Source organism: Mustela erminea, chromosome 18 (assembly GCF_009829155.1).
Source record: "Mustela erminea isolate mMusErm1 chromosome 18, mMusErm1.Pri, whole genome shotgun sequence".
Classification (NCBI taxonomy): Eukaryota; Metazoa; Chordata; class Mammalia; order Carnivora; family Mustelidae; genus Mustela; species Mustela erminea.
In genome coordinates, this window is record NC_045631.1 from 54,354,625 (window position 1) to 54,375,353 (window position 20,729).

General features: G+C 50.5%; 1 protein-coding gene and 1 long non-coding RNA gene across 6 annotated transcripts; one reads left to right on the forward strand and one right to left on the reverse strand.

Moving 5' to 3' along the window:
- Positions 1–1,562: 1,562 nt before the first annotated feature.
- On the forward strand, positions 1,563–15,931 carry SSTR2 (somatostatin receptor 2). 5 transcript variants are annotated; one of them, XR_004280345.1, is made up of 4 exons: positions 1,563–1,846; positions 5,943–7,026; positions 10,310–10,466; positions 14,801–15,931. XR_004280345.1 is itself a non-coding variant. In XM_032319545.1 (3 exons), the coding sequence occupies exons 2-3, from the start codon at positions 6,034–6,036 to the stop codon at positions 10,373–10,375; spliced, it is 1,059 nt and encodes a 352-aa protein (XP_032175436.1). In that variant the 5' UTR covers positions 1,563–1,846; positions 5,943–6,033; the 3' UTR covers positions 10,376–10,708. The 5 variants fall into 5 exon arrangements, 3 of the variants coding, with proteins under 3 accessions (XP_032175436.1, XP_032175437.1, XP_032175435.1); XR_004280344.1 differs by lacking the exon at positions 14,801–15,931 and adding an exon at positions 9,271–9,416 and having other exon boundaries at positions 10,310–11,009; XM_032319545.1 differs by lacking the exon at positions 14,801–15,931 and having other exon boundaries at positions 10,310–10,708.
- Positions 3,182–6,026, reverse strand: LOC116576976. The gene is made up of 3 exons (XR_004280352.1): positions 3,615–6,026; positions 3,383–3,435; positions 3,182–3,297 (listed from the first exon to the last, which is right to left on the reverse strand). It is a non-coding gene; the product is annotated as an uncharacterized LOC116576976 (long non-coding RNA).
- Positions 15,932–20,729: the final 4,798 nt, after the last annotated feature.

Here is a 20,729-nt window from a genome sequence, read left to right on the forward strand (position 1 = left end):
GCTAGTGGTTCATTTCTTGTGTAGGTTACAAAACTGTGCTTACTAAAAAAAAAAAAAAGAAAGAAAGAAAGAAAGACATGTCTAAGCCTTTTGAAAAAGGTAACGCGATCACAAGGAAAGACTTCTGAGAGTGGAGTGGGCACTTTGAGTGTCTTGCTTTTCCTAGAAGCCAGGTGGATCGCTGGTTTTACACTCGAGATGACAACAGGTATGGCACAGGACGCGTACCCCAAGGCTGCAGAGTTCTGAGCCCAGTTCCACTCTGCCCTCCTGGTACTCTCTCAGCCGCCCATGAGCAGGGGCACACCCCTCTAGTGAGTGACGCACCCCAGCCCCTCTGCTCTACACGGAGGGGTCTAAAGAGAAACCAGTTCCCAGATGGCTTGGAACATGAGGCAGCCACTGGCTCAAATTCTGTCTAGCTCCTAAGCTCCAAGATGAGGGATACGAGCCCCATCACAACCAACATTTCAAAAGGAGACAAAGTCAGCAAAAAGCCCTGATCCCCACTTCCAGCAGAGGGTATCCCAAGACCCAGCATGGCCCAGAGAGAAACGTGCCGCTGACTGCTACCTTCCCTGGTGGTTTCTTTCCTGGGTCCCTCACCCATTTCTAGGACTCACCCTACCTGCTAAGCAGCGCCTGGACTTTCACTTTTAACTGGTGAACTTGGACATCAGGTAGTAGGGTGGACAGTCCAAGGCAGCTCAGCCTATCGAGAATACTGTAACAGCTGTAATAGCTGTTTGCTTCCAGTTCCCCATCTTCCAAAAGTGGACCCAGGCTAGCGGAGTGCATTCATGTACTTGGAGGAGGTTGAAGAAGGAGAGGCCCCAGGATTATGATTTATTAATCTATCGCTACAGAGCCTGAATCATCGCAGTCAAAAATGAGATCGCTTTAACTGGGGCGATTCAGCTCCCACTTCCTGCGAGTCCCCCTTGGCTTGCGCACAGCATGCGGCAGGGGAGTTGAGCTGAGTCCATCCAGCAGGTGCTGACCAACAGGCTTACAAAGCCCAGCGACCGGCCGTATGGTCGCTGCCCCTCTGAGCATGTACGGCTGGGAGAGGGCAGGAGTCGCTGCTCCGCTGAGCCTCTGGCGCTCCTTGAACCGAATTCTGGAACACAAGTGCGGGCTTGCTCACTGGATGGGCGGGGAGGAGTGCCGGCCACTGCATGGAGAAGGGTTTTCCTCCAAACCCACTTCCCCCCTTCTCTCCCCCTAGTCCTGGAGCCTGGGATGACCCAAGGCAGTCACAGCTTTGCCAACCTGTCTGACGGAAGAGATGGCAGGGGTCCCCGCGCGAGTCTGCATCCCCGGGGCCGCCACCCCAGCTGCCTGGAATCTGCTGGGTGAAACACACCCGATTCCGTGAAAGCGGTTAGAGGGAAAGCAGCGTGTGTCCCTGCCGCAAGGCGGAGATCGGGGTCCCTTCACGCCCCCGGCGCCCGTGAGCTCTGCCCGCAGCCCCCAGCGGATTCTCCGCGGCTCAGCCCGGTCCTCCTACGGCCCGGAGGGCGGAGCGAGGCTGCTGTGACGTAACGGGGGGGGGTGGCGTGGGGAAATGTGCCGAGGGGCCGGGGCTCCGCGGGGCCAGTCCCGGCGACGCAGCCACCCGTGCGCGAGCGATCGCTCGGCCACCCGCGCCCCAGCCCCAGTCCGCGCTTGGCGCCTGGGGTCTGCGAGCCCTTCGGGCTCCGGGCGGCGCACGGGGCGGGCGGGAGCCGGCAGCGCAGGACGCCGAGCTCCAGGTGCCCTGCAAGCGGCTGCGCGCCGCGGTGCCCGGCTGGGTTGGGGACTGTCGCTGGGTGCTGAGCTAGTGGATTGCAGCGGAAAATCAAAGGTGAGGCGTGTGGGAGTGTGTATGTGTGTGTGCGTGCGTGTGTTTTGTGTGTGAGAGAGAGATGCACTTGGGCACCTGGGTGGATCTGCGCTGCATGGTGGCTCGCACCTCAGTGTGCCCGAGAGTAGGTCCCGGTGTGGGGTTCTCTGCCCTGTGCCTTTTGGGGGATGATTTTTGTGGCAAGGAAGGAGAGCGGCTGTCCTGCCATGAGTGGGGGCTGTGGGTCATGTGTGCAGGAATGGACGTGTTCACACCGCCGCAGGCTGGTGCCCCTGGCATGCGCCCTTATCCAGTCCTCGTCCCCCAGCCGGCTGCTCCAGGAGGTAGCTGCGACAGGGACAACTTCTCTCCCAGCCACCTGCAAAGAAGCCTCCACGCGAAGAGAGCCAGGCTGCTGGGACGGGGAGGGGTCCATCCCTTCTGGGGGCTTCTGTGGGCATGCATCCCGAGATCCGAGCCTGGGAGGGGCAGGCGGCGGAGCAGAGAAAAGGGAGCGCTTCTCCCTCCTTCCTTCCCCCCAGGGAGACGGATGCCCAAAGGTCTAGGGTCCGCTTCCCCAGCGCTCAGAAGGAGAGGACAGTTTGCCTATGTTTGGAGGGAATGAATCCCTGAGTGGCCTGTGCCCCCGAGGCACTGGCTAAGTCCCCAGGCAGCTGTCCCCCCCGCTCCCAGCGGTCCCTGATGTCTCGCCACCCCCTCCCTGCGTTTAAGAAACTGGGGTGCTGGCGCAGCTGTCTTTAATCTCCCCCATGGTCCTCCTGGAAATAGCAGGGAATTCTTTAGGAAACCCTTTGATCTTAGAGCCATCGAGTTGGATGATGAGAATTTTCTGTGCCAGTCCTGAGAACCGAACAGGCTGTCCCGAGTCTCACCTCTCCCCCACGCCCTTCGCCAGTGCTGCTTGGGCTTTTCTTAGGCACTGGCACCCCCCACCCCCACCCCACGGTGGCCCGCACCTGGCTATTGTCTCTCTCTCTCCCACCCGGTGGGGCGGTGGGGCTCGGCTATGGGGGTGGTGAGACCTACTGGGTTCAGCAGGCCACTGGATAAGTGGCGGTGGGGAATGAATGGAGTGGATGAGGGCTGTGGGGGTGGAATGCTGGGGAGAAAGGAGAACTAAAGGCGAAGAGGATTTAGCATGGTTCCCGATGCCCAGTCCCCATCCCCATGCTCAGTTCTTAGGCTCTGGGGAAAGGAGGGGATGCCCCGGACCATTCTCACCCTCCTCTCCAGCACAGCACAGACTCCGTCTCAGAGAAAACCAACAACCAGCCATTTCCAAGGTCTGTAACTCCTGGGCTGGAAAAATAAAGCAAGCAGAAACCCAAACTTCCTTGTGCATTTAATCGAACCACAATCCAACAAGTATTGATTGCCTGACATGGGGCTCCACTTTCACTGGGACCCAAATGAAGCACAAGTCACTCGGAGACCTGAGGCAGCAGGCTTCACTGTTAATGAAATCAGAGTCACTGTGACTTAAACTCATTCTTCCTTGGAGGAGCCTCCCCACCCTAGACTGGCTCCCCAGTTTACCTCCTCTGCTACCTTCACCGAGCTCTGCCCGCTGTCTGTGGTTGCTTCCTAGCCTGCTTAGAAAAACATTGACCCCATGCAGTTCCAAGCCACTGACTGAGAATCCAGCCAAAAAGGCAGAATTAGGGCTAGAGGTTAGCGTTTGACTCTCCCCCACCCACCTGCACCATCATCAGCCTCATCCCCAAAGCTCTAGACAGAGTTTCTGCCACCCAGGGGTCTTCAGACTCACCCAGACTTTGGAGTGTGACCTTGCATGTTACACAGACGGCACCCTGGAAATGCTAGTGGTTAATAACGAACGGTCCAGTGCAGGTGGCTTCAGTGGGATTCTGGGTCTGTAGAATTAGAGTACCCATAAGACAGAAAAATGGTGGAAACAACCCAAATTGATGAGGGATACCAAAAATGGTTCCTTTACAACTTTTTTTTTTTTTTTTTTTTGAGAGCTGCCAGATTTTGCTTTTTACCCAATGCAGACATTAAATCCTGGGTCCCCAAAGTACTTAGCAGAAAGGTCAGCCGCAAAGCCCAGACCCCACTTTACAGACAGTCTTCTGGTAGGGAAATGAGCACAGAGAGGATAAACAGTGCACCTGGCAGTGCAGAATGAATCAGAGGCAAAGGTAGGCAAGGGTGCTCGAGTACCTGTTGCTGGCAGAGGCAGGCAAGGGTCCTCGAGTACCTGTTGCTGGCAGAGGCCCCCCTAGCTAATTAGCAGTCCCTCCCAGCATAAAGGAGCCATTTCCAATGTTCACTCGGGCACGGAGGTTGGGCGGGGGGGTTGCCCTGCTCAGGAGAAATGTGTCCGCCGAGTGAATTATTTCCACTACGTGCTGAGCACACCACCCCTTACCATCTCCTCTATTCCTGGAATGACCTCATTCCTGCCCTCCCTGCTTCACTCTTCATATACTCAAGACCCAGTCCAAACCCTCCTTTTATGAAGGCTTCTCTGAATTCTCCAGGAAAGGAGGCATCCTCAAGCCCTGGGTTCATTTCTCCACAAAATTCCTACCCTAGATGAGCTGGCTTCCTCCGCCTGTCTCCCCCTCCTAAACTGGCACCTCCAGGAGGGCACCAGCCATGGCTCATGCATGCCTGTATCCCCGGTGTGCCGAACAAAGAAGTCCCCCAGCCCTGGGTTTTGCATGACAGTAGATAAATCCTTTACTTAAGTGATGAGCTATTGTTTCAGATCTTAAGCCAAGCCGGTAGTGTTACAATTACTTTCCCAGCATGATGGTAAAACAGGGGTCAGCTGTTTTAAACCAAAGCCCAATTATCAGTCACTCAGTTTTCCAGCCCACTGAGCAGCGGATAGGATACTGCAAAAAGTGCAGTAGGGTCGGGTGTCCCCTGTTTAAATCTCAGTTCTACCTGTTCTATATGGGGGACGGAAGCAAATTACTTAAACTCCCTAAGCCTCAGTTTCTCATCTGCAAAATGGGGATACTTATCCCACTTCCACTGGGAAGATCAAGGGGATAAGGAGTGTGAATGAGCCACTGTGGTGTTTGGGATTCACTTCTGTGAATGAGCCTGGCTCCCATATTCCTCCTTCATGGGGGATCCCAGGCAAATCCTCTGGGGTGCTAGAAGAGGAGCGTTCTGGGGCAGCATCTCCCTGAGGGACCCTCTGAGGCATGTGGAGGTCAAGCGCTGGAGACTGGAGAAATGAAAACAGAAGAATCAAAATAAACTAAATCTACATTTTAAATATAAAGGCCAGCCAGACTTTCATTTTTAGTATTTAGGATCATAGATTTGGTCATTCTGTGGGCAGCTTTCCGCAGATTGCAGATACACGAGATGGCACAGGAGAAAGGGGGGGCAGGTAAGATTGGCTGAGTCCTGAGTATGAGCCCAGCACAATGCTATGCTAGGCGCTTCCACACGGATCTCATACCTCAACCTTCCGATGCCACCATTGTCACCAGTGGGAGTCAGAGTGGTTAGGTGCCAGGGACGAGGTCATACGGGCTTCCTGGTGGAACCCTGGTTTGTTTTACCTCTAAAGTCTGGGGTTTTTCCACTCTGGGGTTTCCAGAATGGAAAGACTCCAAAGCAGTCAGCAAGTCCGCGGAGACGTCCTCGTGGGGAGCAGGCCGGGAATGCTGGTGTCAGATCGTTCTGAGTCAGGGGCTGGACTCTACATTCTGCCTTTTTACAGTCTGTTCCAGTCAACTTCTTAGGAATCAAAGGACAAATTTTGTTTTTATTTTTTAGTTTTGGTTTGTATTGGGGGATTTCTTGGGGGGGGGCATTGTTTGTTTGTTTTTTTGCAGCCACAGCCATCTCCCACATGTGCGTCACCAAAGATGACAAGATAAACTGTGATGATTTAACCCAACCCCCTCCCCCCACCTCCCGCTGGAAAAACAACTCAAAAAGTCTGCACACTGATGAGAATGGGCCAGTAGCTCTAATGCTCAAATAGACAGAAAACACACTTTTCAACTGAAGAGTCTGTCTGAGAAGGTAAACCAGAAACACAGAAGGCTGGGGAGAGCTTAAGTAGCCTCTGACTGATGGCGCCATCTTCCTTTTTTCCTTGCAGATGTCACAGTGGATCCTTTGCCTCCAGGACACATAAAGGTGAGAATATGACCTCTGGCTGTCTAGAACTAGCCTGAGAGTGTAAGGCAGCCATGGATATGGGATATGAGCTACTCAATGAGAGCCACACTTGGCTTTCCCCTCCATTTGACCTTGATGGCTCTGGGGTGGCGGCCAACAGCTCCAACCAGACAGAGCCGTACTATGATCTGACCAGCAATGCAGTCCTCACATTCATCTACTTTGTGGTCTGCATCATTGGATTGTGTGGCAACACACTTGTCATTTATGTCATCCTCCGCTATGCCAAGATGAAGACCATCACCAACATTTACATCCTCAACCTGGCCATCGCAGACGAGCTCTTCATGCTGGGTCTGCCCTTCCTGGCCATGCAGGTGGCTCTGGTCCACTGGCCCTTTGGCAAGGCCATTTGCCGGGTGGTCATGACTGTGGATGGCATCAATCAGTTCACCAGCATTTTCTGCTTGACGGTCATGAGTATCGATCGATACCTGGCTGTGGTCCACCCCATCAAGTCGGCCAAGTGGAGAAGACCCCGAACGGCCAAGATGATCAATGTGGCCGTGTGGGGAGTGTCCCTGCTGGTCATCTTGCCTATCATGATATATGCTGGGCTTCGGAGCAACCAGTGGGGGAGAAGCAGCTGTACCATCAACTGGCCAGGTGAATCTGGGGCATGGTACACGGGGTTCATTATCTACACCTTCATCTTGGGGTTCCTGGTGCCCCTCACCATCATCTGTCTTTGCTACCTGTTCATTATCATCAAGGTGAAGTCCTCTGGGATCCGAGTGGGTTCCTCCAAGCGGAAAAAGTCTGAGAAGAAGGTCACGCGGATGGTGTCCATAGTGGTGGCGGTATTCATTTTCTGCTGGCTTCCCTTCTACATCTTCAATGTCTCCTCTGTCTCGGTGGTCATCAGTCCCACCCCAGCCCTTAAAGGCATGTTTGACTTTGTGGTGGTCCTCACCTATGCTAACAGCTGCGCCAACCCTATCCTGTATGCCTTCTTGTCTGACAACTTCAAGAAGAGCTTCCAGAATGTCCTCTGCTTGGTCAAGGTGAGCGGCACAGATGACGGGGAACGGAGTGACAGTAAGCAGGACAAATCCCGGCTGAATGAGACCACGGAGACCCAGAGGACCCTCCTCAATGGAGACCTCCAGACCACTATCTGAACGGCTTGAAAAAGAAATAATACGCCAAGCTCTGCCAAGTGGCATGTGCTCCCTGCCCCCACCCCTCCCTTCCTCCCATCCGTCACACCTGGCTTCTAGAATAGGGAATTGCTCAGCATGAGTCCAATCAGAGAATAGTGTTTGAGTCGGCTTGTCTGAGTGAAAGATAATGTATTAAATTGATGACGCCCCCACCCCCTTCCCTTTAAAGTGAACATTTAAATGCAGGCAGACAATTCCAAGTCAGGAGAAGACGAGATCTTGCCTGGGTGTGATCTGTAGAAATGGTGAAGCTCAACAAAAATAGAAAAGTATATCTGCGTGTTTAAAACCTAATATGTAACCTGTGGTCTTAACATTTATACTTATCTCTTCTACTACTCTCTAGCCCCTGTATAGTCATTACCTATGTTTCCTGTGTTCCAAAGTACACGAGTAGTCATCGAAGTGTGCCTAGTGTAGGTGGACGTTTATTCCAATATGGTACCCGCAGAAATGGACCTGCCACGAAGCCAATAAAGTTTAAGCTTCAGGGATCTCTCATGCTTGGGCAGTGTTTTCACATGACCACATGTTTTTGAAAAAAAAAAAAAAATTGTAAAAGGAAGACATTTTTGTATTCTTTTTCTTAAAGAGGTCTCCTTAAAGCTTCCAGTCTCTCAAACCCACCTCGGCCCCTGGGTATTGGCCTTCCTAATTTCAGACAAGTTAGATCAAAGTAAGAAGGGAGAGGGAGAAGGGAGTTGAGGGCCCAGAACGTAAATGCATGTGTTTTCTCGTCTTCGATATAATCAAAGAATTATTCACTTCCTCAGAAGGACACACAAATGGTTGGGGTCGTCGATTATTGGATTTATCAAAACAAAGCCTGCTTTTTTATAAGACTGCATTTTTTTCCTCCTTTATTTGTATTAGTTCTTCTTAGGGAGCCATGGAAGAGGAGAGTGGAGGAAATCACTGACATGAAAGGCAAAAAAAAAAAAAAAAAAAGGGACTGTGATTCTTGTGGGGAAAGCGTTTTTCCCCCACCATGAAAATAAATGAGTAAGAGTAAAGCAAAATGACATCTTTACAAGAAAGCATGAAATTCCTTTTTTTTTTTTTTAAATGCCCGACATGGCTTCCTAATGAAAGAATGGAAATATAGTTCAATGACTCCTCTATTTTTTTTTAAGGAATTGATAGAAATCTAGGCACTAAAATCAATCAATCAATCAATCAATCAATCACAGTGCACTAAAGACCTGAGGCCCCTGTTCCTAACACAGGAGCCCGTGTACCAGCCCAGCACGTAGCAGGTGCACAAGGAAGAATGTCCGAGGGAGCCCCGTCCCTCACAGGCACACCTGTTCCACCTTCCTCGCCCAGTAGACACGCCAAATAGCCACCTTTAATTCCACACTCTCTGAGCTATTCCTCATGCACAGTCCTAACGGACAGGCAATTCACACCGTCGGTGACATTTTTCTGTCCCTGAAATGTAGATGAGCTCACCGACAAGTGGTAAGATGAGATGATACCTATTTCACCGATTGCCAGGGTCTGAACAAATACACACTCGTGTGTTTGTGGGGGCGCCATCCCCTCTGGGTTTCTCGGAAAGCCTCACTCTTGGTGTCTCGTATATAGGTTTTACCATAAAAATGAGCTCTCCTCTTCTGGCTCCCTGAGCAAGGGCCGTCTGCACGAATGACTAAGAACTCCACCCGTGACGGTCACTGTGAATGGGCTGCCTTCCTCCTGTCTATACTATGCTCACCACCTCGTTCCCAAAAGTACTTACTGTGGCCTAGAGAAGTGTGTTCGGTGATATTATGACAGATCAGTAAATCCATGCAAAAATTAAAAGAGGTACAATTTACAACATGCGACTCTAAGCAAAGCCATGGCCCAGACGTGCCCGTGGTAAGATCTCCCACTGCTTGTGGAGGAAAGGTCAGCTACAAGTTCCGCTGAGGACTTCCTAGCAGCCACGACAGACAGAAGGTTACTCCTCCTCCTCTCCCTCCTCCGCCTTAAAAACAAGCAAAAATTTGGAAGGAAATGCTTTAAGCCCAACATTACCTTTACTAATAATATGAGATGTTCCAGGGTCTTTGAATAAAGGCTGATTTTTTTTTTCTTTAGGGAAGTGATTCCAAGGGACCAAGAAGTGATGGAAATAATTTCAGGAAAGACAGACTAACCGTGTAGCCCTCAGGCCCCTGCAGTCAGACATGGCCTCCAAGGAGGCCATCTGAAGTCTTCAAACAGAATGCCTATCCAGGTTTAAGGTCAGGGCTCATCAGCACCGTGGCTGTTCTAAGGGGCCTTTAAGACTGAAGCTGTACTTCTGTCCAAATCAGCAGGCAGATTGCTATGATACGCTGTGCTCTGAATAGCAGATATGCTATGCTCTGAAAAGGAAATCTCCACTTTTTGAAATATCTCTTTCAGGGATAGCTGGCTCTCTGGTGGCTTTCATTCTTCCGAAAGAAGGAGTAAACCTTTTAATTTCAACGCTAACACGATTTTAATTCTGAAATGTAAGCTGAGCCTCAAGTCAACATTTAATTACGAACATAAATCTGCTGGATGCTGGGAGAGAACCAAAAAGCAAGGCCACTTGTTGATTTGGGGGCAGCTGAGCATTCGGATGAACGCGAGCTACTCTGTAACCTACCCATTAGCGCGGGTAGTCAAGAGCTAGTTACGTCTGGGTGAACGTGGCGAGAGAGGGGTCAGGAGAGAGAATGGGACACTGTGGCCCTTGAATGGCGTTGGCTTGTGGTGGACGTGCAACATGGAGTTGACACTTTGGTGGAGTTCGTGCCACGGGTTGGGACAGTCTAGGCGGACCAGCAGAGGGACACTGGGGGATAGGAGAACACTGCATTTCCTTCCTTTATTTTTGGAAGAAGAAAGAGGAGGAGGAGGCAGGAAGCAGAGGAGAAAGAGGAGGAGGAGGGAGAAGACGAAGAGGAGGAGGAGGAGGAGGAATCATTACACTTCACTGGCTGTGGCTGCTAGGAAAGTCCTGAGCGGAACTTGCAGACGACCTTCCGTGACGTAATAGCGTGGGATATTATGCATGAACTGTGGGGTCGCTTCTCCCGTAGTCTCCTTTTAAAACTATACCTCTTTTTATTTCTGCATGGATTTATTTATCTATCACGAATGTATGCAGAGAAGAAAATGTGGGCTGGTGCGTGGGACTTCCAGAGCCGGCCGGGAACCGGAGTCTACTTGCTAACACAGATTTAACCTCCGTGTCGGAATACAAGTGTTGATGGCTGGATGGGAGCCCCGTGCTGGAAAAGTGTACAGTCTGGTCGTTGAGAGAGGTAGGAAGGAACGTCTGTCGGGATACGTGTTCCTAATCAGCTCCCAGCGTGACTTTGCATCAGGACCGCTGGGTTAGGACAGAAGGCAGAAGTGAACTTTGGCCTCGTTGAAGGAAGGAGGCAAGAGAATCACCAAAAGGCTCCATATTTGGTTGGGAAGGTCCCATTAGTCTTTCTGGACCATGTGGCCTCTAATATAAATCACCACAGGTGGCTAGCCAAGCATTTGAGCTCAGAAGTCATTATTTATATTGGGCTACTTGTCTGATCCCCACATTTGCCGGATTTTAAAAATACCGAATTTCCTATCCAATGTTCTATCAGAACAAACCTTCACTTACACGGGTTGTCCCCCTTCTAATATGTGGATTTCTTGGAACATTCCCATAGGCAGAGTCTCATATTTTTTTTCTAGCAGCTCATCTGGAAAGTTGGCCCCAGGGATTATATTCCACTTAACAGCTGAAAAGCTTCCGTGTGTCCATTACCCGAGTCAGCAGACCGTTAGGACTGGGAAAAGCAGCTCCAGGACAAGGGTTTGTGCCCCACCCAGCCCCCCCCCCCCCCACTGGCCACCAGGCTTCCTTTAGCTCCCAGTGACCAGACACAGCCCGATCAGCTAGTTTTCCCCCTTAGATGTGTTAGGTTGTACGTATCTGGGCTGGACTTCAAAACAGAGTTAAATATTAGCCAAGACTCCACCAAGCCGAACAGAAAGGTATTGATTTTAAAATGAATATCATATTAAATGAAACGCGGCGCCTCACTCACTGGATTCCGTGGACGTCTGCCTCCCAGTGGACGGAGATTTCCAGCATGAGACGGATCACACAGACCCAAGCTCAGGGGGTGGAGAGGAAGGGGGATGCTTTCGTTTCTCACCCCTCTTCTTTCCTGGCATTACTGAGGGGACAGATGCAGCGGAGAAGAAGGCCTCCCTGCCAGGATACTGGTGTCCGGTGAAGGGGAGGAGGCTCCCTTCCGCCCCGGGGCCTGTGAGGACTGGTCAGATGTACAATGGGCCTCACCTTATAGGAAAGCCTGTGGACAAGTGTGAGGCAAGATGTACTCCCAAAGAAACCTGAACTGGCGTCCCACAGCCTTGCCCACTCCCAGTGTTCAGTGCCTGGGGCCTCCGGTCACTTAAGCCACAGAGCGGGTCCCTTGGAGGGCAGTCAGGAAAGAAAGGAAGCTGAGCTGTGGTCCCGGTCAGACAGCTTTAGGCCTGGACTCAGGGGAGACACCATCATCTTAGGTCCTTACAAAGGTCAGATTGCAAAGCATCCAGAACAGCGGCCCAGAGGGAAAGTGCTAGTCTCACGAGAGGACATCAGGGTCATCTCTAGGGGACCACCCGGCAACTCACCTCGGAGGAGCGGCAGTGCCACTCCTGGGCCGTGTTTTCCCCTCCTTCCTCATGGATGGCTGGGGTACCAGTTCCCATGGAGGTTCCCGTCCCCAGGCGAGGGTCAGTGGCCATTACTGAGAGGGTGGGTATTTTTCCTCCTGGGTATTATTTTTAGCAAGAAAGCTGAGTGGTTCTCTTATTACCTAACCAACGCTTTTTGGTTTTCTCAGCATTCGCCAGCATCCTAGTTCTCAGGACAAAGGGCCAGTCTCCCATGGCTCAGTACGCTCTGTGCTCCCAAGCACACGCACCCCCACGATGCAGGGCACACACACCACGAGACACACGCGTGGCACACACATTCACGTGCGTGCATGGAACACGCCATGATGCACGCGCGTTCACACGCGATACGTCTTCTAGATCTTGTAGGCAAGACGTTCGATGCAGACATGCTTTGGCTTTCAGGGGAAGGGACAGAACTATAATTTAATAACTCACTTGAAGTCTAGGAATATACACTCTTTAACTTTTTCTTTTTTTCCTTTTTATGGGGAGGAGGACGTTGTATATAAGCCAATTTTCCCCTCCAAATACCCCCTGCCTGATCATTGACTGCCTTCCTGAAGCCATCCTGCTATCTGTCCCTGCGAATAACAGGCCACCTCAATTTAAGAAGAAAAAAAAAAATGGTAGAGTTGGCAAAACTACAAAACTACAAATCATCTCAGCCAGTCACCCAACAGGAAGCATGCGTTTTGCTAACAGTCATAGTTTTACATAAGAAAAAACACACAATTTCTTTGGAGAAAAATCACTCAAAATGATTTTCAAATGGTTTTCACTGAGGACAATGCCTAACAGGGATTTCTTCTGGCCCTGTGCTGCCTTTTTTTTTTCCCCCTATTGAGGTCTAACCAACAGATACTACATTCGTTTCAGGTGTACAACATAACGGTTTGGTATTTGCACACATTGTGTGAAGGTCACCACAGCAAGTCCACTGAACATTCCTAACCATACATAGTTCCAGAATTTTCTTTTTCTTGTGATGAGAACTTTAAGATTTACTCTCAGCAACTTCCAAATAGGCAATACAGCATTATTAACTCAAGCGGCCGTGCTGTACCTTACCTCCCCTTGACTGTCTCACTTTGTAACTGGAAATCTATAATTTTTGAGCCCCTTCAAACATTTCACCCACCCACCACCCCCCATTTCCCGCCTCTGGCAACCACCAGTCTGTCCCCTGTATCTATGAGCTTGGTTTTGTGGGGGGGGGTGTTGTTTTAGATTCCACATAAAAGTGAAATCATACCATATGTATCTTTCTCTGATTGATTTCACTTAGCATAACGTCCTCAAGATCCATCCACGTTGTCACAAATGGCAAGACTTCATTCTGTTTTCATAGATTGATAATATCCGTGTGTGTGTGTGTGTGTGTATCACATTGTCTTGATCCAATCATCCACTGACAGTCACTGAGGTTGTTTCCACATCTTGGCTATCATAAATAATGACGCCATGGACATGGGGGAGCAAATACCTCCTTGAGATCCTGTTTTCATTTCCTTTGGGTGGATAAATGCCCAGAAGTGGGACATCTGGATCATAGGGTTGTTCTGTCTTTCATGTTTTGAGGAACCACCCATACTGTTTTCCAAGGGACTGTCCCCGGATTGACATTCCTACCGACGGGGCAGAAGAGTTCTCTTTTCTCCACATTCTCGCCAACATTTCTTTCTTGTCTTTTGGATAACAGCTGTTCTGACAGGTGTGAGGTCATAGCTCTCATTGACGTTTTGATTGGCTTTTCCCAGACGATGGGTAATACTGAGCATCTTTCCATGTATTGCTGGTTTCTGTATGTCTTCCTTGGAGAAATATCTGTTCAGATCCTCTGCCCACTTTTTACCAGATTTTTTTTTTAAAGATTGTATTTGTTTATTTGACAGAGATCACAAGTAGGCAGAAAGGCAGGCGGTGGGGAGGGGGGTGGGCAGCGGGTAAGCAGGCTCCCCGCTGAGCAGAGAGCCCGATGCCAGGCCAATCCCAGGACCCTGGGATCATGACCTGAGCCGAAGGCAGAGGCTTGAACCCACTGAGCCACCCAGGCGCCCTTTTTAAAAAATTTTTGTTGTTAAGTTGTATGAGTTCTTTACATATTTTGGACACTAAACCCTTATCCCATATAAGATTTGCAGATGTTTTCTCCCAGTCAGTAGGCTGCTGTTTCATTTTGTCCTTTACAGCAGATCTTCAGCTTCACGTAGCTCCACTTGTTGACTTTTGCTTTTGTTGCCTTTGCTTTGGGTGACAAACCCCAAAAAATCATTGCCAAGAGGTGCCTGGGTACCTCAGTCATTAAGCGTCTGCCTTCAGCTTGAATCATGATCCCAGGGTCCTGGGGTTAAGCCCCGCATCGGGCTCCTCAGCGGGGAGCCTGGTTCTCCCTCCCCCTGCTCTTGTGCTCTCTCTCTTCCTCCCCCTCAAATAAATAAATAAAATCTTTTTTAAAAATCAATGCCAGGACCAACATCAAGGAGCTGACTGCCTATGTTTTCTTCTAGGACTTGTATGATGTCAGGTTTTACTTTTAGGTCTTTAACCCATTTTGAGTTGATTTTTGTGTGTGGTGTAACACGGAGGTCCAATTTTTTTGTTGTTGTTGTTGTTGTTGTTGTTTGCATGGGGCCATCCAGTTTTCCAAACACCATGTGTTGAAGAGACTGTCCTTTCCTCGTTGTCTGTTCTTGGCTCTTTTGTCATAGGTTAGTTGGCCATATAGACGTGGGTCTATCTGTGCCGTCTCTGTGCTGTTCAGCTGACCTTTGGGTCTGTTTTTATGCCATTACCGTACTGTTCTGATTATAAGGACAGCTTTGTGCCCCTATGCTTCTTAATGCAAATCTGAAGTTGAACCCTTTGGGGGAAGCGGAGGTGCTTAGCCTCCAAGAAAATGAACCGCGGTTCTCTCCCTCAGGCATGAACGTACCTCCACAAAGAGGCGCGCCAACGTAAAAGAAGTCTTCCCTTTGTCCATCGTCCCACTACAGGGCATTTCTGGGCTTCAGGATATCTACATCAGCTCCTTTTTGGTGCTTTCTGAGTACCTGCCAGTATGTGACAGGGAAGACAGCTATGCCGCCCATCTGTAATCCCGACGCTTCGGGAGCAAAGACTTGGACTGCATAAAGGCTCACTCTGTTTGGCTGCAGCTTAAACGCCTCTGAACAGATTAAAATAGTCCCCTGAATCTTTCTTCCTAACTTCCAGGTGGATGAGCACCATTGTGTTTATGAGGCTTGCTCTGGAAGGCAACAGACCGCAGGTGGTTCATTTTTCCTTGCTTCTGCACCTCCGCACAGCCACCTTTTGCATGGTCCTCGCTCCAAGGGGCCTGTGGGCAGAAGGTGGCAGCATCGTATCCTCAGCGGTGCTGTATGTGGCCTCTGCTGGGGGCGGGCGGTCTTTGCAGCCAAGGAAACCCATCCCTCCTCAACCTTCAACCGAACACTTCTATCCAACGGAATAGAGGCAAAATCTGGTCTGCTATCAGCAACGTGGTTCTGGGCTATTGAATCAGCGTGGAAATGGGTTTTTAGAAGATCTGGGATTTCATGGCTTCCTTCACTGCCTCCAGGACCAGTGAGGTCAACCCTCATTGCTGGAGAAGCACCAACGCAAGGCACTGAAGTGGCAGGCGGACTGAGTCCCCAGCGAACCCAAATGTCGGGGGTGGGCTTCGCCTTCCAGAACGCCAAGTCAGCTGAGGTCCCGAGGGACTTGGGGGAGTGTCAGCGAAGGAGACGGGGAGTCTGACCCTGTAAAAATAGCCCATCAGAGTTCCGGTCCTTCAGCCATTTCCTCCATCTGTCTTCCAAATCAGTGTTCTCTCATGTCTATTGAAATATATGCCTATATTGAAATTTTAAAAATACCTTCTCTTGACACGTCCACGATGCCCGCCTTTAAACAACAGAAGGGCACCCCTTAGTTTTCATAAAATGAGAATGTGAGGAGTGCTTTTGAGGGAAATAGTCAGTGGGGGCATTTCATCTTACAAGGGGATGACGCCGACCTGGGCCTCTTTCCTGTCCCCGTCCCTCCTGGCTTTTGGTCCCAGCCTTGGACAGAAGCTGTCTGCTACACAGCTGACCAGGAGAGACCAGTCCCGATTAGAACCACCCGCTAATGGAGGCCGCTTCCCCGTCTGTCTGTGCAGAAGAGGGGACCAGCCAGCCCGGCCGCACAACCAAATGCCATGAACAGCCTCCTATCCGATGACCGGCAAAAGCAGACCATGAGACTCTCCAGAGTGATTAGGAAGCCTTTTCTCTGGGGGAGGGGGGGAGAACATTTCACTTTCCAACAGCCTGAGAATCACGTCAATTAGAAAGAACAGAGTACGGAGTTGGCTCTGACAGCGTGCCCGCTGACAGTCTGCCGTGGATGGAATCTTCCCGTGTTCCCTCGTCTACCCATCACAGCCTGGCTGTCACTCCCAGGAAACGACGGTGGGTTTTTCCAAACAGTCCCTCAGTCATTCTCACGGGAGACTGAAAGCTCGTCCTCCACGGGCACGCACGCTGCATCTCCCCCCTTCCTCGCTGTCTGAGCAGGGCTGACATTGTGGCCGTCATCCTGCTTCCTGAAGGTGGGGGAGTCACAGAATCCGAGCCTCCGGGCCCCTCCTACCACATCTGTGAAGGCTTCCATGCTCTGGACGCAAGAAAACCAGGGAACATCCAAAAAAGCATTTAGCCACCCCTATTGCAAAAACTGTGTCAATGCGTGGAAGTAATAGTTTTACCCTGTCAGGAATAGGTAGGCAAGCAAGCTAATTTTATTACTCCTGTGGTATTGTGAATGTGGTGGTTCTTCTTAATGTGACATTCCTGCATGTCCAGTGTTGAGATGAGATTGCTGAAACTGCCTTTGCCTTCCAAGAAGCTCTAACTAGCTCTGTGAGTGCGTACGTTTCTCTGTATGTCAGATAAATTGGCCTCTATCTTTGCTGTTATAATCGACTGTGTACGCTAGAAAGCAAGAAGCAAACGTTGCTTTAGTGACTTCGCTTTTTTTTTATTATTATTATTTGCCAGTGTACTGCTCTATAAACTACCTTCCCACGAAATCATACTCTCCACCGAAGGGACTCGGGCTGAAGTTTACTCATTATTAGTCTACCTGTGCGAGCTCACCTCTGCTCCCATCTACCTCGGAAAAAGACTCTACACATTCAGGAAAATGGGCCACGGTCCTAGGTCACGAGATAACCCACACTTCCCAGGTTTCCCGAAAGGCTGAAACTGGAAACCTTAGGATTTTTTTTTTTTAACTCTAAGCCCCATGAAAAGCCTATAAGACATTTTCTACATGTCTTAGCAATCATTTGGAAGCAAAAGAAAAACAAGATTTTGAGATAGACAACCACTGCTGAGTCCTATTTGGCACACAGACTGATCTTAAGGAGCTGACGTGATGGCTTCCAGATTCTGGAGCCATGCTGGAAGAGCATGGCCAGGTCACGGTAAAGTGCGCGGTGAAGGGGGTGCCCCCAGTGTGCCCTCGAGTGTTTTAAAATTAGGTCAAGGAAAAGAACTTTTTATCACCTTCTCATCTTCTTTTCATTCACTGAAAATCACAACAAAATTTCTAGCTGCTGAAAAACAGGGTCTTAGCTACCGATCTCAGAAAAGAAAGTGACCTGACTTTTGGAGTGCTCACGGTGGACCAGTCTCTGTGCTGGGCATTTGACAGGCGTCATCTTTCTCAGTTCCCCCAGGAGCTGATGCCCGCTCGGCAGACGAGGCAACCGAGGCATGGTGAACTTGCGTCCCTAACCCAAGCCCGCGCTCTGAACCGCTCTGCCACATCACCCTCCTACCCATGAGCTGTGCCTGACCTTCCCCAGCCCATGCTTCCCCATCTGCAAAACAGGGCTAACATCACGAACCTCACGGAGTTGTGTAAGAGCCCGGGTGAAAGAAAATATTTTATAGAATTTGTCGCATTATCAGGCACACAGAGGTACCTAGAAAATATTAGGTTTCCCTCACCTTCAATCACAGCAAAAAAAAAAAAAAGGACCAGAAACTTTTTGGTTGTTAAACAACGAACCATTTTCCAAATCAGCTAATATTAAACTACGGCTCTTACTCCTGCCATTAGTGGAGAGTTCAGCTGGCATAGACAGCACCAGCCACGGGATGCAAGATGAAAGCTGGGCCAGGGCCGAAAAGTAAATGCATTGTGTGTCTGCCGATAAGGTGTCCACATTTTCTATCTACACGGGGTGATCCCTTCTGGAGAAGGGGCTTTCCTCCCCCGCCAAGCCTAACTAAACTTCGGTCTCCTCCAGAATGGGCCGGGGATATAACTCCCCCCGCCCGCCCCAAACAAACAGAGCCTCCTCTTCCCGAAACATTCTGGAAACTTAGCAATTCGTGACATGTTGGAAACTGCTGAGTTTGTTCCTGGTGTTTCCTCCGGTGTGAGATCATGGTCGGCCTGGTGCTAGCCAGAAGGCGAGGCTCGTGCCGCTAATCCCAGGTCTGTAACCATCTGTATCGCTTTCGGGTCCAGCTGGAAACAGATGGCACACTCCAAGGGGGTTAACTAAAATAAATGTAATGAAGGTGCTGTGTGCAGAGGTGTGGGTGGGCGTCAGGGCAGCAGCAAGAGAAGGATGAGGCTCCTGGACGCGGCACACAGGTGGAAAACTTTACCAGCCCTTCAGCTGGAGGGACGAGCGAGCGGATGATGTCACTGGGGCCCAGAGAGATCGGCAGCTACAGCGAAGGTGCGCGTCTACAGGAGCTGTGTCTGTAAAGCCACTCGGCCGGGGCCGGAGTCCGTGAGGACCCTCTGATCTCCTTCCACAGCTCGACCCGAGCTGGAGGGGAAGAGAGCCAAGGGAGGCCGTCCACAGAGGCCCGCCTTGGGGCACCCAGCAGGGAGAGGCCCAGAGCACAGGCAGGGTGGCAAGGAGGAGGCATGTGGACCGTCACCAGCACTCCCATGAACGGCCCAGCCCCCGTGTCGGGACCCCGGCACTCTCAAAGCCGCCCACTCTCTACCAGCGTAGCTGGAGGGAGTTCAGGGACCCTGCTGCCTTAGGTAGGGGTGAAGCTGAGGGGCCCCGGTGGGGTGTCAGCAGCACTCTCGAATTCATAAATGGGATAAATGGGATTTTCAGAAAATCATCATCAGGTGGTGCAAAAGGGGTCCAGGGTTTGAGTGCCACCCACAGAATATTCCGGCTGGTCCGCTCCCCAACTCTGCTCCCTACTCCGCTTGGGGCACTCACGCTTCTGAATACAATTTTATGATCTCCCTTTGGAAGGTATCATTTCCTGTGCACACAACTTCGCAAGTGTGTCAAGGTCAAGTAGGATACTCTTCCTCTACTCCCATCTACACCAAAAGCCCATGAAAAACCAACCTGGCTCGTCAGCACATTCTAACCAGTTGCATGTGCTCCCCAACCATATGTACAAATACCCCAACTTCACATTTTCTTGGCTCTAAAGATCCAGAGTCTTCTATCATCCAGCATTGGGCCAAGGAGGGTTGACGTGTCTCTTTACCTGGCAGGACGTAGACAGAACACCCCACAAACACGCACCCCCAACCCAGGAGAGGGAGAGCCCGGCACAGCTTCCTGCAAACCCAGCTCCTCCTCCTACGGCCCTGCAGCTTCCACAGAGCTCTGCTCTCCCTGGGTCCCAGGCTCTGAAATGGACCCGTCCTCAGTAGACGTCCGCCACTACTTACAGTTTTAGGCTGAGGGCACCCTAAGACAGGGCACAGTCCTGCCAGTGGCTCATCCCGAGGAAAGGCAGACTAGAAACTGCTTCTTCCCAAGCTACTCCTTCAGGTGTGCCAGGAGGGAAACATCATCCCACCAAACTGTACCCTCGAAGCTGAATATTCTCAGGGGGCAGCCGTGCACTCCTGGGAGGCTACTGATCTCTTCTAGGTGAGCCGAGGGTGGTGGCAGTGTAACCCAACAGCCTCTCTTACCCATCTGCGTCTTCAAGCTGAAGACACTCCCCCAGGTCGGCAGTAACCACCTGTCCTTGAACTTCTGCCGACTCCCAGTATCGCTGTCCAGGATATCAGCCTGTGTGACCTCACTCCACACACAGCCCCGAAGCACCAACATAAGGGAACAAGACAGTGAAGATGGACAGAGGTTTGGGGGTTGGTTCTTTTTTTTTTTTTTTCCCCCTAATTCCACAAGTAATCTTCAAAAATGCAAAGAATTCACCTCCTTTGGGGACAGAGGGGAGGGCTGATCAGAAGGTGACTTCATTCCACACTTCCAAAATTCGAGTAAAGCTGATTATTTTTTTTTCTTTCACAGGAATTCTAAAGTGAGGTGTACTTTGAATATTTACTGATTAGCATTGTTAGCATACTGGTAAATCAATCAATTACAAAGGTAAATTATTATCCGTGCACTAAAAGCATAGTGAGCGTCTACTTTGTTGCGAGACACTGTTCTGAAAGCTGGGAATTCATCAAGATGAGAGACAGACCCAGGCTCCCTCCCTTGTTGTAAGGGAGACACTCAAGAAACAAACACAACATGGGGCGCCTGAGTGGCTCAGGGGGTTAAAGCCTCTGACTTCGGCTCAGGTCATGGTCTCAGGGTCCTGGGATCGAGCCCCGCATCAGACTTTCTGCTCAGCGGGGAGCCTGCTTCCCCCTCTCTCTCAGCCTGCCTCTCTGCCTATTTGTGATCTCTCTCTCTGTCAAATAAGTAAATAAAATATTAAAAGAAAGAAAGGAAGAAAGAAAGAAAGAAAGAAAGAAAGAAAGAAAGAAAGAAAGAAAGGAAAGAAAAGAAAAGAAACAAATACAACAAATGCGGGAACACGAAGCCTCAGTAGTGACCGATGCTC

Coding starts and splice junctions, on each gene's coding strand:
- SSTR2 (XM_032319544.1), top strand. CDS start 6,034: ATGGATATGGGATATGAGCTACTCAATGAGAGCCACACTTGGCTTTCC.